Below are 24711 nucleotides of genomic sequence, written 5' to 3' on the forward strand. Positions count from 1 at the left end.
ATGAGTACGAGTACAAACCCCGGAGTGACTTTTTGATGTACCCATGGAAATGCACCACCAAAGCTGATGACGGACCAGGCGCAGATATGCTGCATGTTCATGCCACCTCTCGACGCGCATGCACACGCTCTCTTCACTATCACCAGCAGGTAGCTGCAGTGATCTGGTGTGCCGAAGAAGGAGCAAGTAACACTTAGTTGGGATTCTCCCGAATAAGACTATCGCAGAACATTCAAATAAGAAATAGGAAAGAGCCAGGCAAGATTGGATTACCCTGCATTCTTCAGCACGGCTTCAAATAAATTTAAATTCTGAAGAATGCTTATCATGTGCCTCAGCCTATGAAGCGTGGTTGTGTTGTGTGTGCATGTGTGTGGAAACAGCAACTGTGAGGCTATGTTTAATGAAGTGCATGCTTACAGCAGAGCCTCTGAGAAAAGCGATTAATGTGAACTCATACCAAAGCTCTGTGGTAACACAGTTGATATTTATTATTATTATTATTAGTATTAGTATTCTCAATTCATGGATGACAGTCATGGTGTCAACCAATATAATGAATGAGGGCTACCAGCCATGGAATAAAAAGAACAAGAAGGCAAAAAATGCACACGCAAAATATGGCAAGTTTTAAAATAAAAAAAATGAAAATGAAAATGAAATAAAAGTAAATCAATCCAAAACCAAAAAACCAAAATCAATTGTAAAAATCAATCAATGGATACAAAATGCAAATTTAAAAAGGAATATTCGCACGTATACTTGTCTTTACTCAATACTCATCACTCCAAATAACAACACGACATGAAGTGCGTGCTGGCTTTGCATAATTTATTGCAAAATGGCGTCGAGTAGCTACATGCAGTAGACACAATCTGTAGTACGATCGTAGCAATCAGATCCTGAACAGTAGTGCATTCTACTTATTACAGGCTTCAAGAAAACATTATCTAAATCTAGCATTCTCAAGCTGGATATTGTGAGCAGAAACAAGAGGATGCACAGGCCTCAACCGAATCTAACTTGTTTGCGGTACTGAAATCCTCCGCAGAACAGAGTGGTCCTTGTCGGCAAGTAGGGATGCTCCCATAGCTACAGTGATGATAGCTATAGCCTATAGGCTGGTATGAACACCAACAAAACCCACCGCTAGTGCAGCTACAACAGAAACAGCAGAAGCAACAGCGACAAAAACAGCAGCAGCAGAAACAAGACGAACAAGGAGAACAAGAACAAAAAACAAAAACACGAGAAAGAAGAACAATGTGTTGCAGATACTAGCCCAGTGTGCATGTAGTATGAGAACAACACAGGTACTGACTACAGGTTGGAAGTGGACGTTTAGCCACACATCCATGGGTCACTGAGGGTATGACGTGGACACGTGGTGCGTACACGTAAAGTTTGCACACGGATTACGTGTGACCAAAAGTATGTATACCAGTACGCTGCAAACAGCCACTCATACGGTGAAGTGGTTGGGTTGTCTAGGTCATCATGAATCATAGGATATCCTGCCACATCGTAGGTTCATTTTCAAACCACCGAATCACTATAAAGGTGATAACGGGGGATTTGTGCTCATTTTCACCGTTCGTGCGACAAGCGGCAACAAACAGAAATGTCCTCTGTGATACATGTACAGTAACCTGACCATGTAAACCCCCCCCCCCGGAGTGTGATGCAGCAAAGTTGAGTCGCTACGAACCACACAAAAGCTTTGCCACGGGCTCCATCTCCGGGAGTTACGTACGTGTATTCTGTTCGGTGTGCCCTTGAAAGCAGAGTAAGCATTTAAATCGTACATGGATACATGTACTAGTACATGACAGGGGAGTATCTCGCACATATGTGATGTGGTGACCTTGTACCACTGGTCACCTCATTGTCGCCATGATTTTCCCCCCTATGTTGACTATGTAGTATTCGTACATGTACCTATGACGGCTATTTGCTGGTGTGGTGATCGGACTACGCCGACTACACACGAGCTACGCGCCTCATCTACGTGTCACACATCCTTTCATGAGCAGCCCGGCGGAACCGGTCCATGGCCGGACCAACGTTTTGGCCGCCAACGTGTGTTTAATACTGAGGTGGTCATGTGTCCTGACCTCCATATCATACACAAACTACTATAGTGTCGCGTATAAAAGCATGACCCGTATAGAAGCCGATTTGTTTGAAGAGCGCCATGGCACAGAAGCACGATTTGAATAGAAGCATACGTGCAAGTACATGTATGTGCACACTACATGCATGACAATGTGCACTGTACAGTGTAGACGGAAGATTTTGACGTAGAAGCATGTTTTGAATAGAAGCATGGTTTGAACCCCGGCTTATACGGCCGTAAGCACCAGGTTTTATACGCGACATTACGGGATATGAAAGACAAGGGTATGGCCGGACCAATCGAAAGCTGCTTCCGCCGGTCCTGATGAGTGCATTGCTGCAAATGCAGCTGTCTGTCACATTCAAGCACATAGGAGGTTTGTTCGGATGAAGCACTCTAACTTACAACCACTCAAGGCCTATTCTGAAGTCTTCTCTTCAACTTTCTTTCTCAGCATCTGCGCAAGATCACGGTGAACTAGCGTCTCACTTCCGTCCAGAGCAATAATGAAGTGATCGAATGCCGCTGAGCCCAAACCAGGAAGGGCAGTGAGGAAGCAATCAGCCTAAGCGCATTAGACAACAGGGCAGACAACAACACCACCACCAAGCATCAACTTGCAGCCCGTACACTAGAAGCACAGTTCTATCACACAGCCCGGCAGAATTTGAGTGATAAGAATGCATGTGCAAGAACAGTACATGTGGCAGAATTCTCACCTGATCTTTCTGACTGGATTTCTCTGCAATCTTGCACTTGAGGTCTTTCGATATGAATTCCTTCTCATACATGTAGTCAAGGATGTGGTCTTCCACATTCAGGCTGCTCTTCAGATCTAGGTGACGCTGTTGGAGAATTATCTGGTGCAAATGAGTCATCTGCTGCATGGTTTAATGTCAGGGGAGGAGAGGAAAAGAGAGTGTGAAAGTGTGTGCTGCGCCCCCCCCCCCCTCCCTCCCCCTCCCCCTATCAGCTACCTGCCCCGAGATTGATTGGTGTTACTGTGCCTACCTATTCTCTATTGTAACAGAGGTGCAGGCACCACATCATTATAACTGTCAAGTTGTCTCAACATCATAATTCATTCTAATGTACAAGGAGTCGAAGACATACTGATTTTTTCGTCCAGGTAAGAGTCTTGATGGTAAATCAATATAAAATGAAATTCATGGTTCGCGTACAAAGTCAGCCAGACCGACTATTCTGCATCTATTGGAATGGCACTGCCCTCAAGGATCAAGCCGCAAGGAGGAAAACACAGTTCACAGGTCCCAGCCACACAGGATAGTGTACAGTTTGAAGTGTACAATGTGCAGTGGACCAGTTGCAGTGGACAATTGAATACAAAATGCCCATAGTAATACTTGGATAAGTTGGAGTTTTGAAGTACATGTACAAGCATTGCCTCGGTTCTGGAGATTTTGTACGTTGTGGCAGCAGCACAACACCTGAATCAATACATTCACCATACTTACCACAGCCTCACACTTGTCGCTGCTGCTGCTGCTGCGAACCTCACCATTGTCAGAGACAACAGCTGGCACTGCTGCAACCTCTGCACCATGCATGCCAGTACTGGCGTCAGTGGCCGTGAGGCGAAGTTGAACCACTCGTGGTGCGGACTTGACGCTAGTAGTTCCATGGTGGAGACTTTCAGGGTTCAGGGAACATTTGCGAGGGCCAGGACATGACCTGAATGTCTTCACTAGCTCCGACAAGCCTTGCGATTCCAGGACATCTTCGACAAAGAAGCATAGGCCTGCATCGGTGAGGTCCTCTAGGGCAACGTACATATGGTCAGCAGCCTCCACCTGTCGATCTGCCTTCAGCATGGCTCGTACTTCCTTGATACACTCTTTGGTAATGTGGTCTTCGGAGTAAAGCCTTTTAGCGAAACCAATGATGTCCACTTTCAGACTGCTCTGAACAACTGCATAGTGCTTTCGCAGTGCTCGCCTGTAGTCCTCTGCCGTACACACACTGGCCTCAGGGGCTTGTTGCGGAAGTGCAGCAATACCTGCAGACACATTAACAACAAACTGCATGGCTGTAAACTATATAAGAAGTGGCACGCCCCAGCGCAGCCCTACATGGTCTCTTTGCTGTGCAAAAGGAACACATCTTCATAGCAAAGAGACCATGTGGTATGGGTGATCAGACTGAGTACTGCATGGTTGTGTACCGAAACAATAAAGGAGCATGGTGGCACAGCAACACCCAGCTCTGACCACTATTTCATTTTACCCAGCAGTTTTCAAATTCACTGGTTTGAGGGAAAGATGCAAACGGGAAAAGTCTGAAGAAAAAATTGACTGTCACCACCAGGACTCAAACCAGGGACCCTCGCTTGAGGCCAGCGATGTTCTTACCACTGAGCTATGGTGTAGTCGTCATCCCAGCAGATACCGTTCAACATTTTCTTCAGACTTCATAACTCACACTTCTAAAATGCTTTATTATTCACAAGACCTCATTGTGATCGGTTCGGCCAGTCACTCTGATCTCCGCTGTTGAAACCTAAGAAAGTCAAAGCAGCTACCTATCCGGAGATCAAGTACGTTTATGCACAATCTTGGTTTCAGAACTGTTGGAATATATTGAGTTTCCGGACTCTGCAGATTCAAAGTGGTTCTTAGCTGTCCAAATCTTACCATCAAATAGAGTGCAATGTTGATTCATGTTGTTGATGCATGACTTACAACTAGGACCAGGCATTGTAGGTTCATCCAGAAGCAAGCTGGTTGTATGAGTTACTGTCCTGGTATTTGCCTGTATAATCAAACAAGCAAACACAAAAAGAAGATGGGTGCCTGTCATTCACCGGACACTGTTTTTTAATGCAACCTCTGAAATGGCAGACACCCACACATCTCTCATCGGTGCGAAAGCAAGAATCCATCCAAGCACAGTGCACAACACATACATCCACACTTTGCATGTCGCTTGGAAGTAGAATGTACTGGCTCACAAGCATCACGCACGAGCAAGTGCTGCTTAGTTAGGAATGCCTAGATCTTGCTAGTCTTGAAGTGAGCCAGTGGAACACCGAGTCCTTCTAATGTGCAGGTACAATACGTGATGCAGGCACGCGATGGCCAGAGTACATCAACAAGAGTGTGCAACTCCGGGAGAATGAGCTGCACACCCTTAAATCAGTGAATTTGACTGACACGCATACTAGTACATATTTCCTTGTAAGTTGATGTATCATAGGAGATGAGGAACTGCATTTGAAAAGGGTAGCGAAGCCCTAATAAGACATGTTGTTACTGGGAGTCAAATGTGTAGCAGGTTTCAGAACGGCCCCGTGTGGAGGGTATCGTGAAAAATAACACCAACTCAGTGAGAAAAGGAAAACTTGCCTAAGTCATAGGATTTGGACTCAGCGGACGGATCAAGTGTCCAATGAAGTCTGTCCTGCAAATGTGACACGGTGTATGCTGTCCATGCAGCCGCATGTGGTCATGCACCAGTGCCTATATAGTCCAAGCAAATGTGCATTATGCAGTGTGTTACCAGATCACCTCGCTGCAAGAAAGCTTTGAGATCTTTGAGAAAGAAATGCGTGTTACGGTAAAGGGGTGGGTACTGTAAGGCGTGCATCTAACGTTTTAACGAGTGACATTTCTTCGCTATAATAAGTTCTGTTGAGGCTGTAATTCCTCATATGTGTTATGTGTGGATATGCCTGAAGACTGCAGGATCGTTAATTAGGTTTGGAACTCGTTATAATGATATTATGTCTTACAGTATGTGTCAAAAATCTTCTAAGGTTTTAGAATACAGTAGTTTTCCATGCCAGGCCATGCACTCACCGACTTCTTGGTCATTGGTATAGGCCAGAAATCTGCTAGAGCCGATTCATCCTGGGCAACCTGACTCCTAGGACACCGCGGCTTTTTCTTGTCGATGAGTGGGATGAAGTGTACGCACTCCAGCTCGTGGCAGTTGGGTTGGTCATGGCGCTTGCATGACTTCTTGTTCAACGAACAGCGGCAGATGACCGCCTTTAGGATCTTCAAATTTTCCAAACCATTTGCCTTCAGATCCTGGAGTTCCTCCTCCAGGAAAGGAAGAAGCTCGTCACACATTTCTGGTATGCTTCTGGGGTAGCCATCATCCTCATCATCGCATCCAACCATGGCTGCTGCGTCACCTTGTTGCTCAACAGTAACACGGATTCCACGCTGGAAGTGTTGGAAGATAACATGGAAGTTGTCATAGCATAGGATCTGTGCAGCATTGTGGTACAGAACCGGGTCCTCTGACGGGCAATAATGAGCCAAGCAACGAACCAACAGGCACCAGAAAAGTGTGCCTGGGAAGAACTGGCGCTCTTCGCAGCACAGGAAGATTGGTGGCGACTTCTGCGCTTCCTGCAGTTCAATCGGCTTCTCCAACATGAGGGTGACCATTGAGGGTACGAAGAACTTGCGTGTTTGCTCACCGGTGCTCTCTATGGCCATTATTTGTTTGGTGTCGTACAGCAGTGAGAACTCCTGCATCACGTTGAACAACACATCACGGTCCTCTTGGCTCTCTGTGTAGCGCTGTGTCTGTTCAACTTCACCATGTTGTTTCCACAGCAGTTTGGCAAGGCTCTCTGTCAGAATGCCACGCTCTGCCAGCAAATCATACTGCTCACGGAAAAGCTTTTCCTGGTCCTCCTTGGGCTGCGGGCAGAAGAGCAAACTGGTGACATTGGTCAACCAGTGCACATCGGTGAACACCGTATCTGCCAGCTTTGTGTTCCTGGCATAGTGCCTCAGATGACCGAGATCATGGTAGAATGCCAGCATATCCTTGATGTTCACAGGCTGGGGTGACTTCTCACAAGCTTTCCGAACAACAATTTCCACATCGTGTAGAGAGAGCCATGAGACTTTCTCGGCCTTGGCACGCTCCCTGAGTACAAACGACGCTGGTAGCCAAATGAGTGGTGTTGGATATACAAACTGCTTAGTGAGCGACTCAATGATACGTCGTCGCAGCTGCACAACACTCTTATCTTGCTCCCCGCTGCCAGACAGAGTGTTATCTACGAACAGAATAGCATCGATGCAGTTCTCATAGAACTTTCCTCTTGCATTACTCCTGATGTAATGTTTGATTTCTTCGAGCTTTTCACCTCGTTGCTCAGCTGGAATCTTGTCGATCTTTGTTCCGATGATGAAGAGAGGAGCAGAAGCTTTGCTTTGCGTACCAATGACCTGTGAAATGACATTGAGCCAGGACTCCAAGATGTCGAAGTTGGTAGCGCCAGCGGTGCCTGGAATGTGAATCTCCCTACCGTCCTGACCCATGGTGGGTACGTGTGGGTCCTGCAGAGGTTCAGATGCGTCAAACACTACCAAATAGGCGCAGCGCAGAGCTGAGAACAGAACATGCTGAACTGCTGCGAACAGTTCTTGTCCAGCGAAATCCCAGATTTCCAGGAACGCAAACTTCTTCACCAGTTCAGCAAATTTCTCCTCAAATCCAGTGCTGATGGATGACAGGAACTGGTTGGAGTAGTAGTGGATGTCTGCATCGGCGGGTAGTCCATGTACTGTGCTCTCAGAGGAATTCCGACTGCGTTCCTCAGTCCCGCTATCTCCATCTTTTAGTGACGTTGTGTGTGTTTCCATGCGATGGGCCCCATCAGTAGGCGATGTGTCCGTTGAAGATGTTTTCTGGTCCGACCTGCATTTTTCGACCACAATGGTTGCAGGTGACTTGCCATCGGAGTCTTTGTCATGCTCTGGTGTCACTGGTTTTTCCAAGTCTTCGGTAGCAGAAGAACTTGTACTTGAAACTGCCGGTAGAGTATCCACTGTCGCACTACCAGCAGGATCATCTTCAGTGGATGTAACAGCAGACTTGGTGGCCTCGTTTCTTTGTGGACTGAGGTCGGAATTCGTGTTGGGATCTCTGATGTAGTCACCAATCAGCTTCTGAGCCAGCAGACAGAAGAAGTGAAATTCATCCTTCTCGATATGCCATGCGTAGTGATCGCCATCTTGCTCAACGGTGCAGACAGCTTTCTTGAGCTCAACGCCAAGCGTGCTGTCCACCACCACTTTGAACAGCATATTCAGCAAGGACATGGCTAGACAAGTCTTGCCTGTTCTGCCTTTTCCACACACCAGCAATCGACCATGCGGGATAGCAAACTTTCCATTCTGGAGAGCTTTCTGATAAGCTTCAGTGTTCACGCCTTGCAAGCACTCTGTGACGGCAGAAAACAAAAATCGAGAACGAACAAAAAAACAAAAGAGATAATTCAGTGCAATCCATGTCACACCAATGCTCGAAGACCAGGAACTGCTTCCTCCGTTACCAGAAGCTTGTGTACCCTTTGCGTGCTGAGTAAAACTTATAATCGTGTTTTTCCTCAAATTAAAGGACCCATATCCCAGGCTGAGTTTTCTTTCATCTTCTGTGGGTGCTACTAAGACAAAGCTCATAAACGCAAGAACACACATTTCTATTCGCATACACTCACGCACGCGCGGGCGCACACGTACAAGTTGGACATGACGAACTCAAGACGATGGCTGCTTTTGACACAGCAGCAACACGCACATGCACCAACACCACATAATACAACAACATACTACAACATATGGATGAAGAAACTAACCTAACGAGAATGACTGTGTTTTCCTCAGCACATATTTTGAGATAGTTTTACAGGTGCCATGCGAATTCTGACATCGGACTTTGTTGAAACTTAGTTGGAGCTGAAATCTACTACAGGACAACCTACTAAAGCTGACAACTCCATGGATCCACAAAGCCCACCCACGCATGCAAGCAATCCCCTTATTCAGGACTAAATGACGTGAACTGGCAACATCTGACCCTGGGTACTGCGCTGGCAGTGGTCCTCTGGGCCAGATGGTCCTGTAATCAGAGTGGTCTTCTTCGGAGGTTGTAGTGTGCCATGCTTTCCCTGGAACACTGTGTGCGACACGAAATTCTGTTAGATATGCTGCATATGCATAATGCAAGTCCTTCTATGCAACCGACTTCGTCCTTCGTATCATCAGTTCACACATTCGGGGTTTTCCCATTTGTGACCAGATCCTTGCACCGACATAGCCATAGCCATAGGATGGTCATACCTACTGGCCATGCTAGCGGCAATGCACTGTACAAGCTATTCATGCAGATTTGAACAGGATATTCGTGACACTTTGTACCAGACTACTGACCTGGTGGGGTAGCTCTCAGCTTGATTGCCTTTGCCTTTCGTCGTTTCCTCCGCTTAGTGGAGACTGTTGCAGTAGGCGGTGGTGTTGACGTTGACCGCTCCGGTCTGGTCTCCTTCTCCGATTCTCCATCTGTGCTGCAGAGATTGACTTTCGGTACTGCGTCGAGATTAACTGCTGGACTTGGTCCAATTGATGCAGCAAGTGCGACTTGAGAATCAGCAGGGACCGGTTGAGACGGAGGTCTTGATGTTGCTCTTGCGGATGAGCTCATTTCAGATGCAGATGCTAACGGTACTCCAGTGCCTGGTGTGGATACAGCTCTAGATGGAGCAATGGCAGATGCATGTCCTGATGGAAGATTGGCCAACGGCTGGGTTGCTGGTTGAATTAGAACTTCCGAAAAGAACTGAACAGGCGCACCAACCTGTACTGGCCACACTTGATTATATCTATTTCTGAAAACTGCATAGGAAATAGAGGAAACCACCAGAGGACAGTTGTGTGAGCTCTGTGAAACGTGTTCCATGAGCTTGGTGCTTACATGCGTATATTCTTGCTGTTTAATTCGACCTTTCAGCCAGCTAATGACAGGCTGCCACCCTGGACTAGAGTTGCAGGTTGTCTTAAACTGAACACCCAAACATATAGTTTGACTATGCCAGATCTTTTTTTATGGAAAACGTTCACCATAGATAACTTAGAAAATTCCACTCTATAAAGAGGACAATGTCAATGCTGGTACTCGGGTCACAAAGTGGAAGGAAAGAGAAAGGACCAACATGTTACAAGTTATGAACAGTCCACCAAGGTAACGACTATCTAACAGTATAATATGTTGTTACCTTGGTGGACTGTTTAGTCATAACTTGTAACTTATTGGTACTTTCTTTTTACTACACAATTTGGAGCTGTTTTCACAGCCACTGTTTGTCATGACAGCTGTCATTCTTCAATCTAGTGGACTGTTTTACTGCAAATTGTGGGTCTTCAAACCATCATACTACAACTCAGCCGTAACCCTTTGCGGGCCAGCCATACAAGTTTCAAACATATGTGTTCGAAACTTCAAACGACAATAACTTGGTCAACATCTAGCTGTTTTTGACTATTAAAATATCTAAATCGAAGAGGAAGCTCGTACCATTCCATCGCCGCAATCGGCGAAGCGATAGGACGTACCATGGATGTGCTACAGTGCTTTGAAGTTGAGTCACGGCACTACGCTAGGAAAGTGTGTCTGCCTGTCATTGACTTGGGGATTTCCCCATTTCCGCCGGCTGTTTCTACGGGAACACGGATTTAAATTGCGCTTGGGAGGTGAGTGGATCTTCACAAAAAAAAAGAGATTGATAGGTGCAAGGAGAGTGAAATGGCCGATGAGGATTGATCTTCAGGACGATTCCAGCCCTGGAGCGCTGTATTGTATTTGTATTGTTTTTATTATTTTACTTGGGCATTCCCAACAGACCCTAAGGTCTTCTTAGCGCTGTCGCTGGGCTGCTGCGCTGGCCCCGTCGTGTGTGTTGACTTGAGTTTGAGCTCAAACTGTTCCTCTTGAGATCTTTCCAGGGAGCCCAAAATCGTAAAAATTCGATCAAGATATACTACTTCAAGTAACGTTATGACACGTTGTGTGTCCACATTTTGGAAAACTGCGGCAAATTTCATTCTGTGATGTGATTTATCGGCCGGAAAAGGGTTAAGATTTCTGCCCCGCAGGCATCCATTGGCCGCCACATGTCGACGCTCCTTCACACACTACATAACTGCTAGAAGGCACATGCTTTTTTTCGTAACACTGCTACATGTATGTCACAGCTCAGCTCGAAATGTTGTGTTTCATTACTTACCTGCTCTGAGATCCACACCATAGAATCCGAGTTTGGAGAATAATCTTTGGTAAAATCCAAGTGGAAGATGTTGGACAACCGCTGGGCCAAGCACCAGCGCTAAGAGTCCAAAAATACTGGCAACAGTGCCATTGTCCAGCATGTTATCCATGACTTCTTCTAAACTCTTCTTGACAGCCTCCTTATCTTCACCATGGGTCAGTAGAGATGCAGCACATCCTGAGTACGCCTCACTGGAAATACAGGAGTAGCGGTCTAGGGCTTCAATGAGGACGCCTTGCAGTACAGTTGGCCTAACTGTTGACAGCAACTCTGCAATCTCATGCTTGACGCCGGCGAACAAAGTGCACCATGGATCTGTCAACAACAAGTGCAGAGCCATGTTTTCATTAAACGTAATTATTCACTACCAAAACACAATTGCCTCATCAACAATGCACACACAGCGTTGATGCATGTACTGGTAGTTATTTCAGAACCTATTTCGACAAAGCACTAGTATGACTCATCCATTCTCAGAACCACCGGAAGCAGTTTTCAATTGGTCCGGTTGTACAATAGTCTTTCATACTTTTGTGTACAGTACTATGGCGGGTACTTATGCCCTCCTCAGCAGTAAACATGCGATGGTAGCTACAAAGTTGGTCCGGCGTTAACCTGACCAATCGCACCGGTTCTGGTGGGCCTGATTCTAGTAGGGGTCAGCAAGCCGAGTTGAATGGTCTTGGTGTGAGGAGGCAGGGATGTATTGTTTGTCAGATTTCCTCAAGCAAACTTGTGCTACACAAATCGGCGTAATTTTGCTTCCATCACTGAGTTGGTCCAATGAGCCCCACATACAGTTTTGAAAGTAAAAACTGCCCGATTGTGGAGCCCGCTGAATTAGGGAATGATGATCACCAGACAAAGACATGTCGACATTGTATAGCTCCAGAGGACAACGAGGACAGCACAAAGACTGTTCGTCCCAGCAGCCATGCGACAACATGTTCGGAATTTTTGCATAGGAGGTGGCGATGCTGAGCTGAAGAAAAAGTTTGAGTTTGTGCCAGGTTGTCGTTTAGAGCTGAGAATGTAGGCATGTATCCAACGTACATGCAACTTGAAACTGGGCCGTGCAAAATGAGATACACACTTTCTGAAGCATGGCGTAAAGGCGTTTCAGAGGGCGTAGCAAATCAAGTAGGCCTCGACCAAATATGCTTGCGCATATTTCCGCATATTTTGTGAGACTGTTCATATATTATGGCATATTGAGCGACAAAGGGAATATTGGAATGAAGGCATCATATAATTCAAATATTCTGAAGAAAATGAGGACAAAACATTCATATTATGGACAAAATGCATTCAGAACTGCCTTTTATGGACGAATTTGGAATGGTTGAGGCGTTTGCTACATTTCCGCATGGATGAACATTATCGCTACCGTTGCTGGGGACACACCCCAGCCATACTATTCCGCATGTGTTTTGATTTGCACCATAAGCACAAGAGCCGTGAAGCCAATGAATATTCCAAGCTTGCAAGATTGTAATTTTACTGAAATGATCTACACTTTCTGCTTATGTCGAGCATATTTTGGCATATTTGGGCATATCTTTTTGCATATCTTGCTAAGCCTTTGGCATATTATGGACGTTTTCCCTGATATGCGACGAGCATATGCTCTTTTTTTTAGCATGTTTGGTCGAGGCCTAAAATCAAGACACCGATTGGGTAGTCTAGGTCAAAAGATGCTGCAATACATGGCTTCCCAGTCAAACAGGGTCCACAGTTAGCAACCTTTGAAATTATCTTTCCTTTCAAAAATGTACCTGTGGCCTGGATTCAGTGACATCATGAGGATGTGACGTTGGCCCTCTTCAGACTAGGTACAAAACAGCCTATAAGTCACATTTACATAGAAGTTTCCAAGACAACAACAAGAATCTGGCGGGAAGCCTAAAAGCTGCCCAATCCTTTCAGGCAGGGTGCCAACCCTTGTACAAGGCAACTTTCCCGCATTTATCGTACTTTCACCAGGCAGTTGTACGAACTTTGTACCCGGGTACGACTGTCGCGTGCATGTCCGCTGCTTTCACACATCCCAGGCCCCTTGCGCAATTTCGTAGGGTCAAAGGTTGCCTGTATATTGCATGTAAAATGTGTAGTCTGAATGCAGGCATGGAAAAATGTTGCCTTTTAGGTTATATGTGATTTTGTACTGGATTTTCTATGTACGTAGTCTGATGAGGGCCTAAGGCCGCAACCACACTACGTAAAAATCACAGTACAAATTTTCATGCATATCTCAGTGCAAGTCGGTACGCAACCACACTACACTTTTTGGTCTGCATAGATGACGTTTTCACGCAACCAGCACGTGACGTTGTCGTACCAAAGCGTGTGCCATGCGCTGGAAAAGACCGGGAAATTCAAAAACAATGCTGATGCTGATGCTATGTACGACAACCAGGTACAAAAACAAAGTTGTACACAGGAGATGGACCGCGAAAACGACGAAAACGACAAACGTGGCTTTCTACAGGGGTGCGCCAGTTGCTGAAAACCTACAAAGCGCATTTTGCATTTCGCACGCGTCGGCATGACGATTTCTACTGTAATGCCGTTTGTACGTGGTTTTGTACCTAGTGTGGTTGCAGCCTTACACAGCATAAGTTCACATGTGAATACATGTATCTCCGGACATAACCATGAAACTTTTGTTGTTAAAGGGGAAGTTAAGGCAAAAATTAAAATTTCACCAGTTGTAGTCTTCGGGGTGCTGAGTCGAATGGTCGTGGTCCGAGGAAGCTGAGACGCTCCCTTCCTACTTGAATCCCAATCGAACTCGCGCACTTCCACCGAAACTGGGTGACTGCGCCCTACGAGATGGGGATTTGTATGCAAAATGTCACTAAAAGCGCCATTTCGTTCTTATAAAAGCACGGATGACCGCGATTGGCCCATATGTTGTAGTCTTTTGGACGCTGAGTCGACTGGTTTTGGTCCGAAAAGGCTGCGATGCAGCGTTCCGCCTTTATTCCCAATCGAACATGGTTGAACAAGCGGTCACGTGCTCCTGCGTACGCCAGTCACCTGGTCACCGTGCCTGCAGGGTACAACTTACTAGCCTGTTTGACCTTTTTTGGGTGCAGTCCTGTCACTCGAGTTGAACTCGAGTTGAACCTTGGTGTGAAAGTTGTCACCTGCTGGCGTGGTGACCAGGTGATTTGGGCACCCAGGAGCACGTGACCACTTGTTCAACCATGTTCGATTGGGAATAAAGGAGGAACGCTGCATCGCAGCCTTTTCGGACCAAAACCAGTCGACTCAGCGTCCAAAAGACTACAACATATGGGCCAATCGCGGTCATCCGTGCTTTTATAAGAACGAAATGGCGCTTTTAGTGACATTTTGCATACAAATCCCCATCTCGTAGGGCGCAGTCACCCAGTTTCGGTGGAAGTGCGTGAGTTCGATTGGGATTCAAGTAGGAAGGGAGCGTCTCAGCTTCCTCGGACCACGACCATTCGACTCAGCACCCCGAAGACTACAACTGGTGAAATTTTAATTTTTGCCTTAACTTCCCCTTTAAAGGGGAAGCTCACCCTAAAATGAAAACTTCACAACATGTAGCAAAAATGCACTGATTCCAATGGTGAAGGTCCCGGGTTCATCGGAGCAGGCGTTCCAGAGTTATACCAGCTTGACGTTTGCACTAAATTTGGTGACATCATGATGACGTCATAAACTTGCCCAGACCAGGCCGGATTTATGACGTCAGAGAGATAGACTTTGTATGGGAGTAGATGGGGAAAAGCCAATTTCACTCTTGTATCTCTGCAACAATGAATTTCATAGTTATTACCGGTACCAGGATTTTTTCCAGTGGGGATACCGGTAGGGTGCCATATGTCCCATACCAAAGTTTGAAAGAGATTCGACTTCTTTGGGACAATGGGGAGCCAAAATACTGAAATAGATAAACAAATCTTCACAGTATTTTGAAGTAGTATGTTCGCTCGTCAGCTCGTGGAATACACGTTATATGTAGCTGAATCTGTGGAGCTTTGGAGCTGCCGTTGAAACAAACTTCCATGGCTAGTTTAGACTAGAGATAGAAGTAAGTGCTATCAATGGGTACTGTGAATGATGCTTTACACATGCAGCTAAGAATTCGCCTTTTAGGTTTAGGACTTTAGGTGCATTTTGAAGTGCATTATTTATCAGTTACGAAGGAAACTGTATGGTAATATACTAGTACTGTATGGCAGGAATTTTCGGACGGAATTTATTTTCGTACAATTTCGTACATGGCCTCTTTTGTACTAAAATACATTCTGTACTAAATTTGTTCATGTGAAATTATGTACACTATACAATAGTATACATGCGTACTGCTTGCGAACACGTGCATTTAGCATGCAGCACTGTACGAAAATAAAATCCGTACGAAAGGTCAAAATTCGGCTTTGTCCGAAAATGTCCTGCTATATAGAGTATGCCATTTCGAAACAAGAGGGCAAGGCTCAGGGCCCTACGCTATGCTTTTTTGCCTAGCTCATCATGCATGTTAATAGAACTGATGGAAATGTTTTTTTCCATTGATTGGCTACATCATTGTACACTGTATTGCAAAAACGTTTCAATCAGTTTGAATATGAGTCAGGCAAAAGTAATTGCAGAATTTATTGCGGATTGTTATTTTCTCTCACTTCATCCACTTTTGGTTTGCTCCTTCTTTTCCTTTTTTATATCTCCTTATATTATAATCGGATTTTCTGGCCTTTTTGTAGTAATACATTGACCTGTTGAGCCCATGAGGTAAAATTATATTCCATACAATACAATACAATAATACAATAATGTCCTTGCCATGATAGTGTGCTTGTGCTTAACTGTTGCTGACGGCCGAATGCATGGTTGCCTGTGGAGCACCAGGCGCGTGCCCCGTATGGGTTCCTGGGTGCCCGGAACCCCCCTTTTCGCTCTAAATGCAGGATTTTGCTTCATTTTTTGAAAATTTTCTCGGGGGAGGCCCCGGAACCCCCCCCCCTTGAAGGGCACCGGCGCACGCGCCTGAGCACATTACATGACTTTGCAGTCTCCTATAATATGCATCCGGTCCGACAGCAAAAGAGGCTGCGGATTTAGTTTTTATGCACGTTATCAGCAATGACTACTGATCTTCAGCAACTTGGGTTTCCTATAATACGCATCCTGTCTATGCTTTTGTAATGCTAACATAATGCTCGTGATAGCACTCGCTACTGATCTTCAGAAACTTGGCCTGACTATCACTCGCAATAAGACTGTTGTAATGTTCATCGTTCCCAAGCGGTCGCTGGTTTCTCCCACAATTTCATCGTACTGTTGTACGACATGCTATACGACATCCTTATACCATACAACACCGTATTGATGTCTGGCGCTGTCGCCTTCATCTCTGATGCGAGTGTAATCTAGTGACTTCGTACATGCGTTATATTAGACCAATCCCTTTGTCTGAGTTCGTGAAAAGGGCCTCGCGTGCAAGTCAGCTCGTGTGAAGTGCATGGTTTTGTATTTAGTTGGTATGTGGTAGCTTATGGGACAGAGCGACTTTTGCTCCCCGAGCCTGTGTACGTAAATAATATTTTACGTCGACCATGACGGCTCGATTCAAATTGCAGAGCGGCTGCTCCGATACGAACTCTAAAACCAGAAAATAATAATGGCTACAATTCCCAATCATACCACAACGAACTGATCGCCGGCTACATCATTGTATTGCAAACAGTTTCCATCTGTCCGAATAACATGCATGATGAGCTAGGCAAAAAAGCATAGCGTAGTGCCGTGAGCGAAAGAAATAAACTTTCTCTTTGCATTCGAGGGTAATACGACACCGTCGACCACCTTGATGACCTAGGCAAAAAAGCATAGGGATGTTATAAATTTTTCATTTCTCCTCGTTTTTCAAGACATAACCTAGGATTCGAACCTACACTATCGCCCTGCATGCATTCCCCCGATACACTTCGCATACATACTCATTCTTCCAAGTTGCTCCACGTTATGATCTTGCATTTGAAAGCCTTATTTGAATATTTTGGCCAGCTGTCTTTGATGTTACGGTACGGGACAGGAAAGGGGTAGCGCCAGGCATGCCGATGGCACAAACAAACAAACAAACACAGAATTAAAGCTATGTGAACCCTGGCTAGCGCCAGATGTTACTGAAGTAACGTCTTTTGCATAGCTACGGGGATAAATTGTAATTCGTTCTAGATACTCTGCGGCTTATTCTTCTCAAATTTTAATGATGATGCCAGTCATTCTTCTTTCCCATCGTGGGCCTTTCATGTTTCGACTTTGCTGTTAGGACAATATTATACAATAGAATAATAACATCATACATTGACAGTACGAGTACTGTTGAATTGCAAGCACACAGTTTAAGAAATTTAAAAAAAGCGCACGTAAGTATTCTTGTTCTGCATTGTGCAAGCGCATGTGGCGTCTGTGTGTCTATGGATCCCATGTGTTCTACGTGCGCTGGAGTACTGCTACCGTACCAGGCACTGCCTTTGCGGCAGGGTCTGGTGCAGTGGCAGTGCACCAGCGTACTTGTACATAGAACGCCTGGGGTCAAAGGTGGTACGGATGTGTACGAATGTATATTCCCCGGAATTCCGGGGAATATCGTGCTATATTCCCCGGTTATAATGGCTGCTGATTGGCTGAATCCATGGTTTCCTACCGTACTATGGGATAATGTTGCATATAATTATAAGGAGCTGTTTTGCTAACATTCATCCTCGACTCTCGGGGAGCTCACTACTCCTTCGATTCACTCTGGATTCTGGGAAAGTCACTCTGACTCTCCCCTGCTCTGGGTCTTTGACTCTTCATGCTTGATCTTTCGATCCAGTATTGCTACGGTTCAATAAACACTGTTCAAGTGGAAGTAGAAGCCTGTTGTTCTGTGTGAGCTAGCTAAATTGGATGGCGACTATATTGGTCGTCTACCTGGGTAGCCACTAGACTGGTCTAAGCCAGGTCACAAACCCGCTTGAATGCGGCCATGACACCAATATGTCGGTGCCTCCCCACTGTAGAATTTCACCCCGGTTTTCACCAACCACCATTTCTCATCGCTCTCCATACACAGCAAAGAAAAAATAGGACTGGACTTCCCCTACAAGATGCTACAGTCAAACCTCGTTAGGACGAACACTGATAACTAGTGATAAGGTGAACTTTCCTTTAGTACGAACTAGGGCGAATCCTATGGTTGGCTAGGCATCATATCAAGTCAAAATTATTCGTTTACAGCGAACTTTGTACGGCGAACTTTCGTGAAGACGAACTAATTTCAAGCGTGATTTGAACAAAATCAGCGTGTAGTACGAACTTTTGGTCCCCGTGGGTACGCTGGCTGTAGTTTTCCGATAGTATAGTCGAGGCCTCTTGTACTAATTGTACTGGCAAAACATGTTACCAGGCGGATGTAATGGTGTCATTGCACATTGTACTTACCTATTGCTGTGCTATGTTAGGAAAAACGGTTTTACATTTGCCACAGCATGCACCTCCACATAAATACAATCCATATGATATGCATATCAATTTTTGTCAGATCTGGACAAGAAGAACTCCGGATACTGAGACAAACAAACTTGTTCGGTCCTTTGAAGTTCGTCCTAACGAGGTTTGACTGTACTTCTAGTACATGTGGTTGCAAACTTGTTAGGCTGTAGTACTCTACCTTTTGTGACTGCTTCCGGACCTGCCCGGACACGGAGATCCCATGTCTTCTGGAGGTAATCAGCAATACATTGGTTGCAACGCTGCGGACTCCTGGAAAGCACATCAATCAGTCTCATGCCCCCTTCCGTGCCAGTATCCAGCAATGCAGTGACCGTCACCATGACAGGATCTCTGTTGGGGTCGAGTCCTTTCGGGTGCTTGAATCCACGAACCAGCTGCTTGTGCTCCTGAACGTCGAGTCGGATATGGTGCAGCAATCCATAGATTGGCCTGATGACGTCGTACCAAAAGTCGGCCATCGCCTGCATTGTTAAAAGATAGTCAATCCGCCAATCTACAAATTACTGCAGCTGCATTGCATACTAGTACTAGGGAGGGGGGGGGGAGGGGGAGGGGGGGGGGAGGGAGGGCAGACCACGGGCATGTCTACAATCCGAACTGCTAAAAACTGAACGTGTTTCTCAATAATAGAGTGGATGGCTCTTGTTGTAAATGTTAAAGTAAAGTTTGCACGTTCCCTCATCAGTTGAGCTTGGGGAGGCTAATGAAGTTTGTGCACCAAGAGCACTGCAATGTGTAGAGCTCTTCGAGCCTAAACATCACTAGTGATACCAATTTACAGTGACACTCCTTTTCCAGCACCCACAAACACCTCGCCAACTCCAGACAGCAGGGTGAGTTAGTGTCGCTCCTGGATGGTAAGAACAGACGTTGAGGACCCTTGGTCATTTGCATCGCTGTCACCTACCAACCAGTTAGCTACAGTAAATGCCTATGGGTTGCAACTGTCAGTAGAAGGATCCAAGGATCTATGTGTAGGATGCAAAATGCAAACATAGCACCCCAATCTTAGGCCGTGGTCACACCGAGCAAAACTCCGCCATTCCACGCGGAATTTGTCCGCGGTTTCCATGGAAATCGCGGAACGGCGGACACTTTCCGCTGGCGGAATTCAGCCAGCAAGTGGCCGGCTGAATTCCGCCGAGTCTGCTAGGACGCCGTTCCGCTGACTTCCTTCTTGAGTTTTTGTTTATTTGAGGATGGGAATTTCAGTAGGAATTTCGTTGCCGTCTACTGATATGTTCCGCCCAAAGCTTTGGCAAAGCAAGGAAAGTAGCTGAGCAGAGCACGATAGACTATTAAAATTTGTTTGAGCTTGATTATTTCCTTCAGCCTTCCGTTCAATCTGTGTTCTTCGGTTCGAGTTTTAAGTAGCCCGTATCTTTTTTTTCGTCGTATACCTTTTGCGCCGTGATCATGTGGACTCCGGAGCTTGAAACAAAACATGTGGAGCTGTGTTGGAGAGAGCAAGCAAGAGAGAGAGAGAGAGAGAGAGAGAGAGAGAGAGAGAGAGAGAGAGAGAGAGAGAGAGAGAGAGAGAGAGGGAGAGATGGAGAGAGAGAGAGAGAGATAGATAGATAGATTGATAGATAGATCGATAGATAGATAGATAGATAGAGAGAGAGAGAGAGAGAGATGCTTGAATCCCCCAAGAAGCTGCTCATGCTCTTTGACGGTGATTCCGATGTGGAAAAGCCACCCATAGATTGGTCTGACTACGTCACACCAAACATCTGCCATTCCCTGCATCGTACAATGAAGACATTGATTGATTGAATGATTGAGAGAGAGAGAGAGAGAGAGACTCGGAGAGGCTCAGAGAGAGAGAGAGAGAGAGAGAGAGAGAGAGAGAGAGAGAGAGAGAGAGAGAGAGAGAGAGAGAGAGAGAGAGAGAGAGAGAGAGAGAGAGAGAGAGAGAGAGAGAGAGAGAGAGAGAGAGAGAGAGAGAGAGAGAGAGAGAGAGAGAGAGAGAGAGAGAGAGAGAGAGAGAGAGAGCAAGAGAGAGAGAGAGAGAGAGAGAGAGGGAGAGAGACTGAGGTGATATTCATGATTGCACGTGGGCTGGTTGTGTCATGTGTGTAAGGAATGACATCATTTCTTTCAAAATGGCCGACCTGGGACAGTAACATAATGTACACGTAGGTAGAGGTCTGGCAGCACTGTATCTGTAGGTTGCAGTATAATTATTGTCTCTGGGTCCAGTCCATTAGGTCCCATCATCTTCAAAACACGTCTGACTTTGAGCATCACAGCACAGAGTTTCAGACTGAAAGTTCGTCAACAAGCAGGCGCGTGCACCGTATGAGTTTTTCGTGTCTGGAAAGTGGAAACCACCTTTTTTCGGGCAACCTTGCCTACTGGATTGGTTGGTGCCTACTGGATTGGTTATTGTGGATACGGTTTGATCGTTGGGCAGTTTACAGTACAGTGACTATGTCCTTTTTTTCGAAGTGAGAGAGAGAGAGTTGCTTTGCATGCAGTTCAAAACACATTATTATCTCTTTCTTCAATGGAGAGTAGCTACAGAGGGATCGATCTCCAGCTCTGGCCTGCTCCTAGATTGGCGATGATGTTCAAGAAATCCGTTTTGTCTCGAAATTTGAGTCAAGCACGCGCGATGCAAGTCAGTTCAAACCTTGGATATGATTGACGAAATCTCCTTCCAAACTGTTGACTCAAATCAAGATCTCCACAGCCTTTTGTTCTTGCTCATATGCGCAGCAGAGATGTTCGTCAAAAGCTTTGTCGACTGGAAGACGTAAAAATGTGCGTCCGTGATACACTTGCGCTGCTGCAGAACGAAGCGCTGCTCCGGCCGCGCCTCAAGGACGCGGGGCTTCGCTTTTCTTTCGCGAGTTTCCATCGAAGCAAGGTCCATAACTCTTGATTGAAATCATAAGCATGATAAGGAACATGGCCAGTACATGCTGAAAACTTCATCATAAGAACAGAAAGAAAGATACGTCGAATGTAAGCAGTGTTTTGATGAAACGAACATGCCTGGAGTGGACTAGTGAAGTACCTGTTTAGACTGTACTGTCCCCGGGGAAAATCGCGATTCCGCGGCCGCGTTTTTTCCGCGTTTTTGCGATTTTTAAAAGACCGCATTTTCCGCGATTTTCCCCGCGTTTTTTGAACTTTTTTGTTGGACTACACGTACACATAGTGCACTGTTCGGTCAGCAACGTCTCATCGTGGCGGCTTTGTACTCAAATATGACGAGTGCTTACACCAGAGACTTGTAACTGATTGATTTCACTACATACTCACTGAAAATTGCCTCATAACTTATCAACTGCAAACTTGCCGCATATCAATAATATTCACCGCATATTTACCGCAAATTATGCCATATTATGCCGCGTTTTTTCCGCGGTTTTTGCCGGGTTTTTCCGCGATTTTCCCCGGGGACAGACTGTAGTGTAGCCTGGGCGGCTAGGCCTATCAAAACTTTACATGTACGTGTTCAATATGACAAACATGTATATGTGCACATTGCCTTTTGCACCTTTTTGCAAATGCATGTAACTGCTGGTCATGATGTAAAAGGTAACCCGTTTTATCCTGCTGCCGGTTATACTAACATGTCTATGTAACATCGTCCCCTCCCTCAATTCCTCATTAGGCTCTTATGTCTGTCCTTTCTACCCCTGGACTTGGTTCCCTCTCAGACGCGTTGGTGCGGGCATGTTAGCAGTCGAAGGAGCCCCACATCTCATCAGCACCAGTGTCCATGGGGGGGGGGGGGGCTGTACCACTGACCTTGAATCCCCCCTCCTCCCTAGCCCTCGCCGTTATCTCCGACGGGATGTTCGGGGGATGCGCATGTGCACAAATACATAATTAATTATACAGTGGGTCTCCAGATAGAAATTTACCAACTCTGGAAACCCCCTTTTCAAGACTCGGTGCACGCCACTGACAAGAATGACCATGATTTGTTGAATTTCAACCAGGGAATACAACTCCCTGATTTCAACGGTGGTGGACTTTGTCTGTGCTATATTCGTTCGGTCTTCTATGATTCTCTCACCTTTCTTTTCTGTGAAGTCTTCTGCCAGCAGAACTTCTTTCCCGTCGCTACTGAGTACTCTTCTCTCTAGCCTTCATCCAACTTCCTTGAAATTCTCAAGGAAGTTTCTCTTCTCTCTAGTAAGGCATTATTTTCTTCATTTCTGCAGTCAAGCTTCCCTACCGTTGAGCTTTCTCTTCTGCTGTCGTTTCCTTGACCATGCTTTCTATTCATAGATTCTACATGCGCATCAGCCAGAGTTCATGGGGTTTGTGACCTTTGCACCTTCTTTATAATAATAATTATGTCGACGCAGCTCAGGGGTCTATATCAGGGAGTCGTAGTATATTATAGTATCAAGAGTAGATAAACAAGAGTGTGCAACTCGCGGATGGGTTGGCCCACGGCGGAATTTTTTGTTGACGTAATCTTTTCGACGACGCACGCACGCGCTGCGAGCCTTTTGCCAAGTTTTGGAGAGGTTTCCCTCGTGCACTTGACCGGGCTTTAAGTATCTCTTAATTTGCTAAATCCTATATATAGGATTTTGGTCATATTTTTCAACTCAAAATGGGTGTGGCACGAGCATAGAGAAAATTATGTGACCAATTCTTCCTTGCTAGGTCTTAGTAGATATCGAGAGTTGAATAAGATAATTTTTTCAAACACTAACATCTCAGGCTCATCTCCTTGCCCAATATTACTAAGGCCTGTGCCCTATTTTTCGAATCCTATATATAGGATTTGAGATTTTATTGGACCTTGTTTTATCCTTAAAACTGGTAGTTTCATGACGGCATGTGCGATATGTCGTCATGAAACCACACCTGCAATGTTCTTCTGCACATTCACTGCTTCAGTCCTTTCCATGACAGCAGCTGAACAAATATGCTCAAATTTCCAATTTTTGCTGAAAATGGATATTCATCAGAAATGTTATCGCCCTATGAATCTAAAATGTGAACATTCATGCCTCAAACATATTTACAACTTCCATGAAAACCATTATGCCGTTATTACTGGTCGTGATGACCAATAACAACGGCATAAAAGGCACACATTTTCAAATCCTATATATAGGATTTTGGGCCAGCAAATTAAGGTGGCTCCTACCCCTCGGGTCCAAATTTTTTTTGTTTGAAACGTGGCTACAAACGATTGTACTTTGTTCCGTAGGATACCTAGTGTACGAAGACAAAATTTTATCAAGTTCTACCGGCCGGTTTCACTCGGGGGAGGGGCCAAACATAGCATACTCACAATTGCCAATTTAGGCCAAAAAACACCGGAAAACCACTTTTTTGGCCGTAGCACTCGTAGTTACCCCCTTTTTCTTGATGTCCAACATCAGGACAGTAGTATACTTGCTAAATACCAGCATAAGCTTTAGAAGTGGGTAGAATTCTGCTAGAAGGTGACCTTTTTCTCTTTTCGGAATCATCCCATTTCAGCGCACACGTCCCACATATTAGCCCCGCCCACAAGTATTTGACACTGGACTTGACCTGTATTCGATGGTTATGCTATCATAATCTAATAATGGTACTGTGTAGCAATTTTGAGCAGGTTCTACCGAAGGTAACTCTTGAAATAAAACTTTGAAGTGTCAAGTGATGCCATATTTTCAAGAATCAGCACATTGCACTGGGACATTGTCCAACGCCTTAAAACCCCTGACTCCACCATGTGACAGATACGTATCTTGCAATAATTGATTGCAACATCTTCCGAACATAGTAGTAGAGCTTTGGATCAAGTTTTAGCAGTTTCCACCGAAGCTAACTACCAAAATAAAACTTTGAAGTCGCCCACATACTAAATGCAATAGCCGAGCATGTGCATTGAGTGTACGGTCTAAAGGTTTTCACAACTAGCTCCAATGCGGCAGATACGTGTCTTACTTGATTGCAACATCTTCAAAACATAGCAGTAGAGCTTTGGATCAAGTTTTAGCAGTTT

The 24711-nt window shown here is 45.5% G+C and overlaps 1 protein-coding gene across 4 annotated transcripts; it reads right to left on the reverse strand.

The window, feature by feature from the left end:
• Positions 1-162: 162 nt before the first annotated feature.
• LOC135818153 (uncharacterized) lies at positions 163-22941 on the reverse strand. Of its 4 annotated transcripts, XM_065331494.1 has the most exons (10): positions 22774-22941; positions 18898-19201; positions 11163-11519; positions 9313-9774; positions 5932-8324; positions 4816-4885; positions 3592-4133; positions 2836-2997; positions 2522-2681; positions 163-1158 (listed from the first exon to the last, which is right to left on the reverse strand). In XM_065331494.1, the coding sequence occupies exons 2-9, from the start codon at positions 19196-19198 to the stop codon at positions 2535-2537; spliced, it is 4434 nt and encodes a 1477-aa protein (XP_065187566.1). In that variant the 5' UTR covers positions 19199-19201; positions 22774-22941; the 3' UTR covers positions 163-1158; positions 2522-2534. The 4 variants fall into 4 exon arrangements, with proteins under 4 accessions (XP_065187566.1, XP_065187565.1, XP_065187564.1 ...); XM_065331493.1 differs by lacking the exon at positions 22774-22941 and having other exon boundaries at positions 2836-2994; positions 18898-19274; XM_065331492.1 differs by lacking the exon at positions 22774-22941 and having other exon boundaries at positions 18898-19274.
• Between the last annotated feature and the right edge of the window lie 1770 nt (positions 22942-24711).

This window comes from Sycon ciliatum, chromosome 5 (assembly GCF_964019385.1).
Source record: "Sycon ciliatum chromosome 5, ocSycCili1.1, whole genome shotgun sequence".
In the NCBI taxonomy this organism is placed as follows: Eukaryota; Metazoa; Porifera; class Calcarea; order Leucosolenida; family Sycettidae; genus Sycon; species Sycon ciliatum.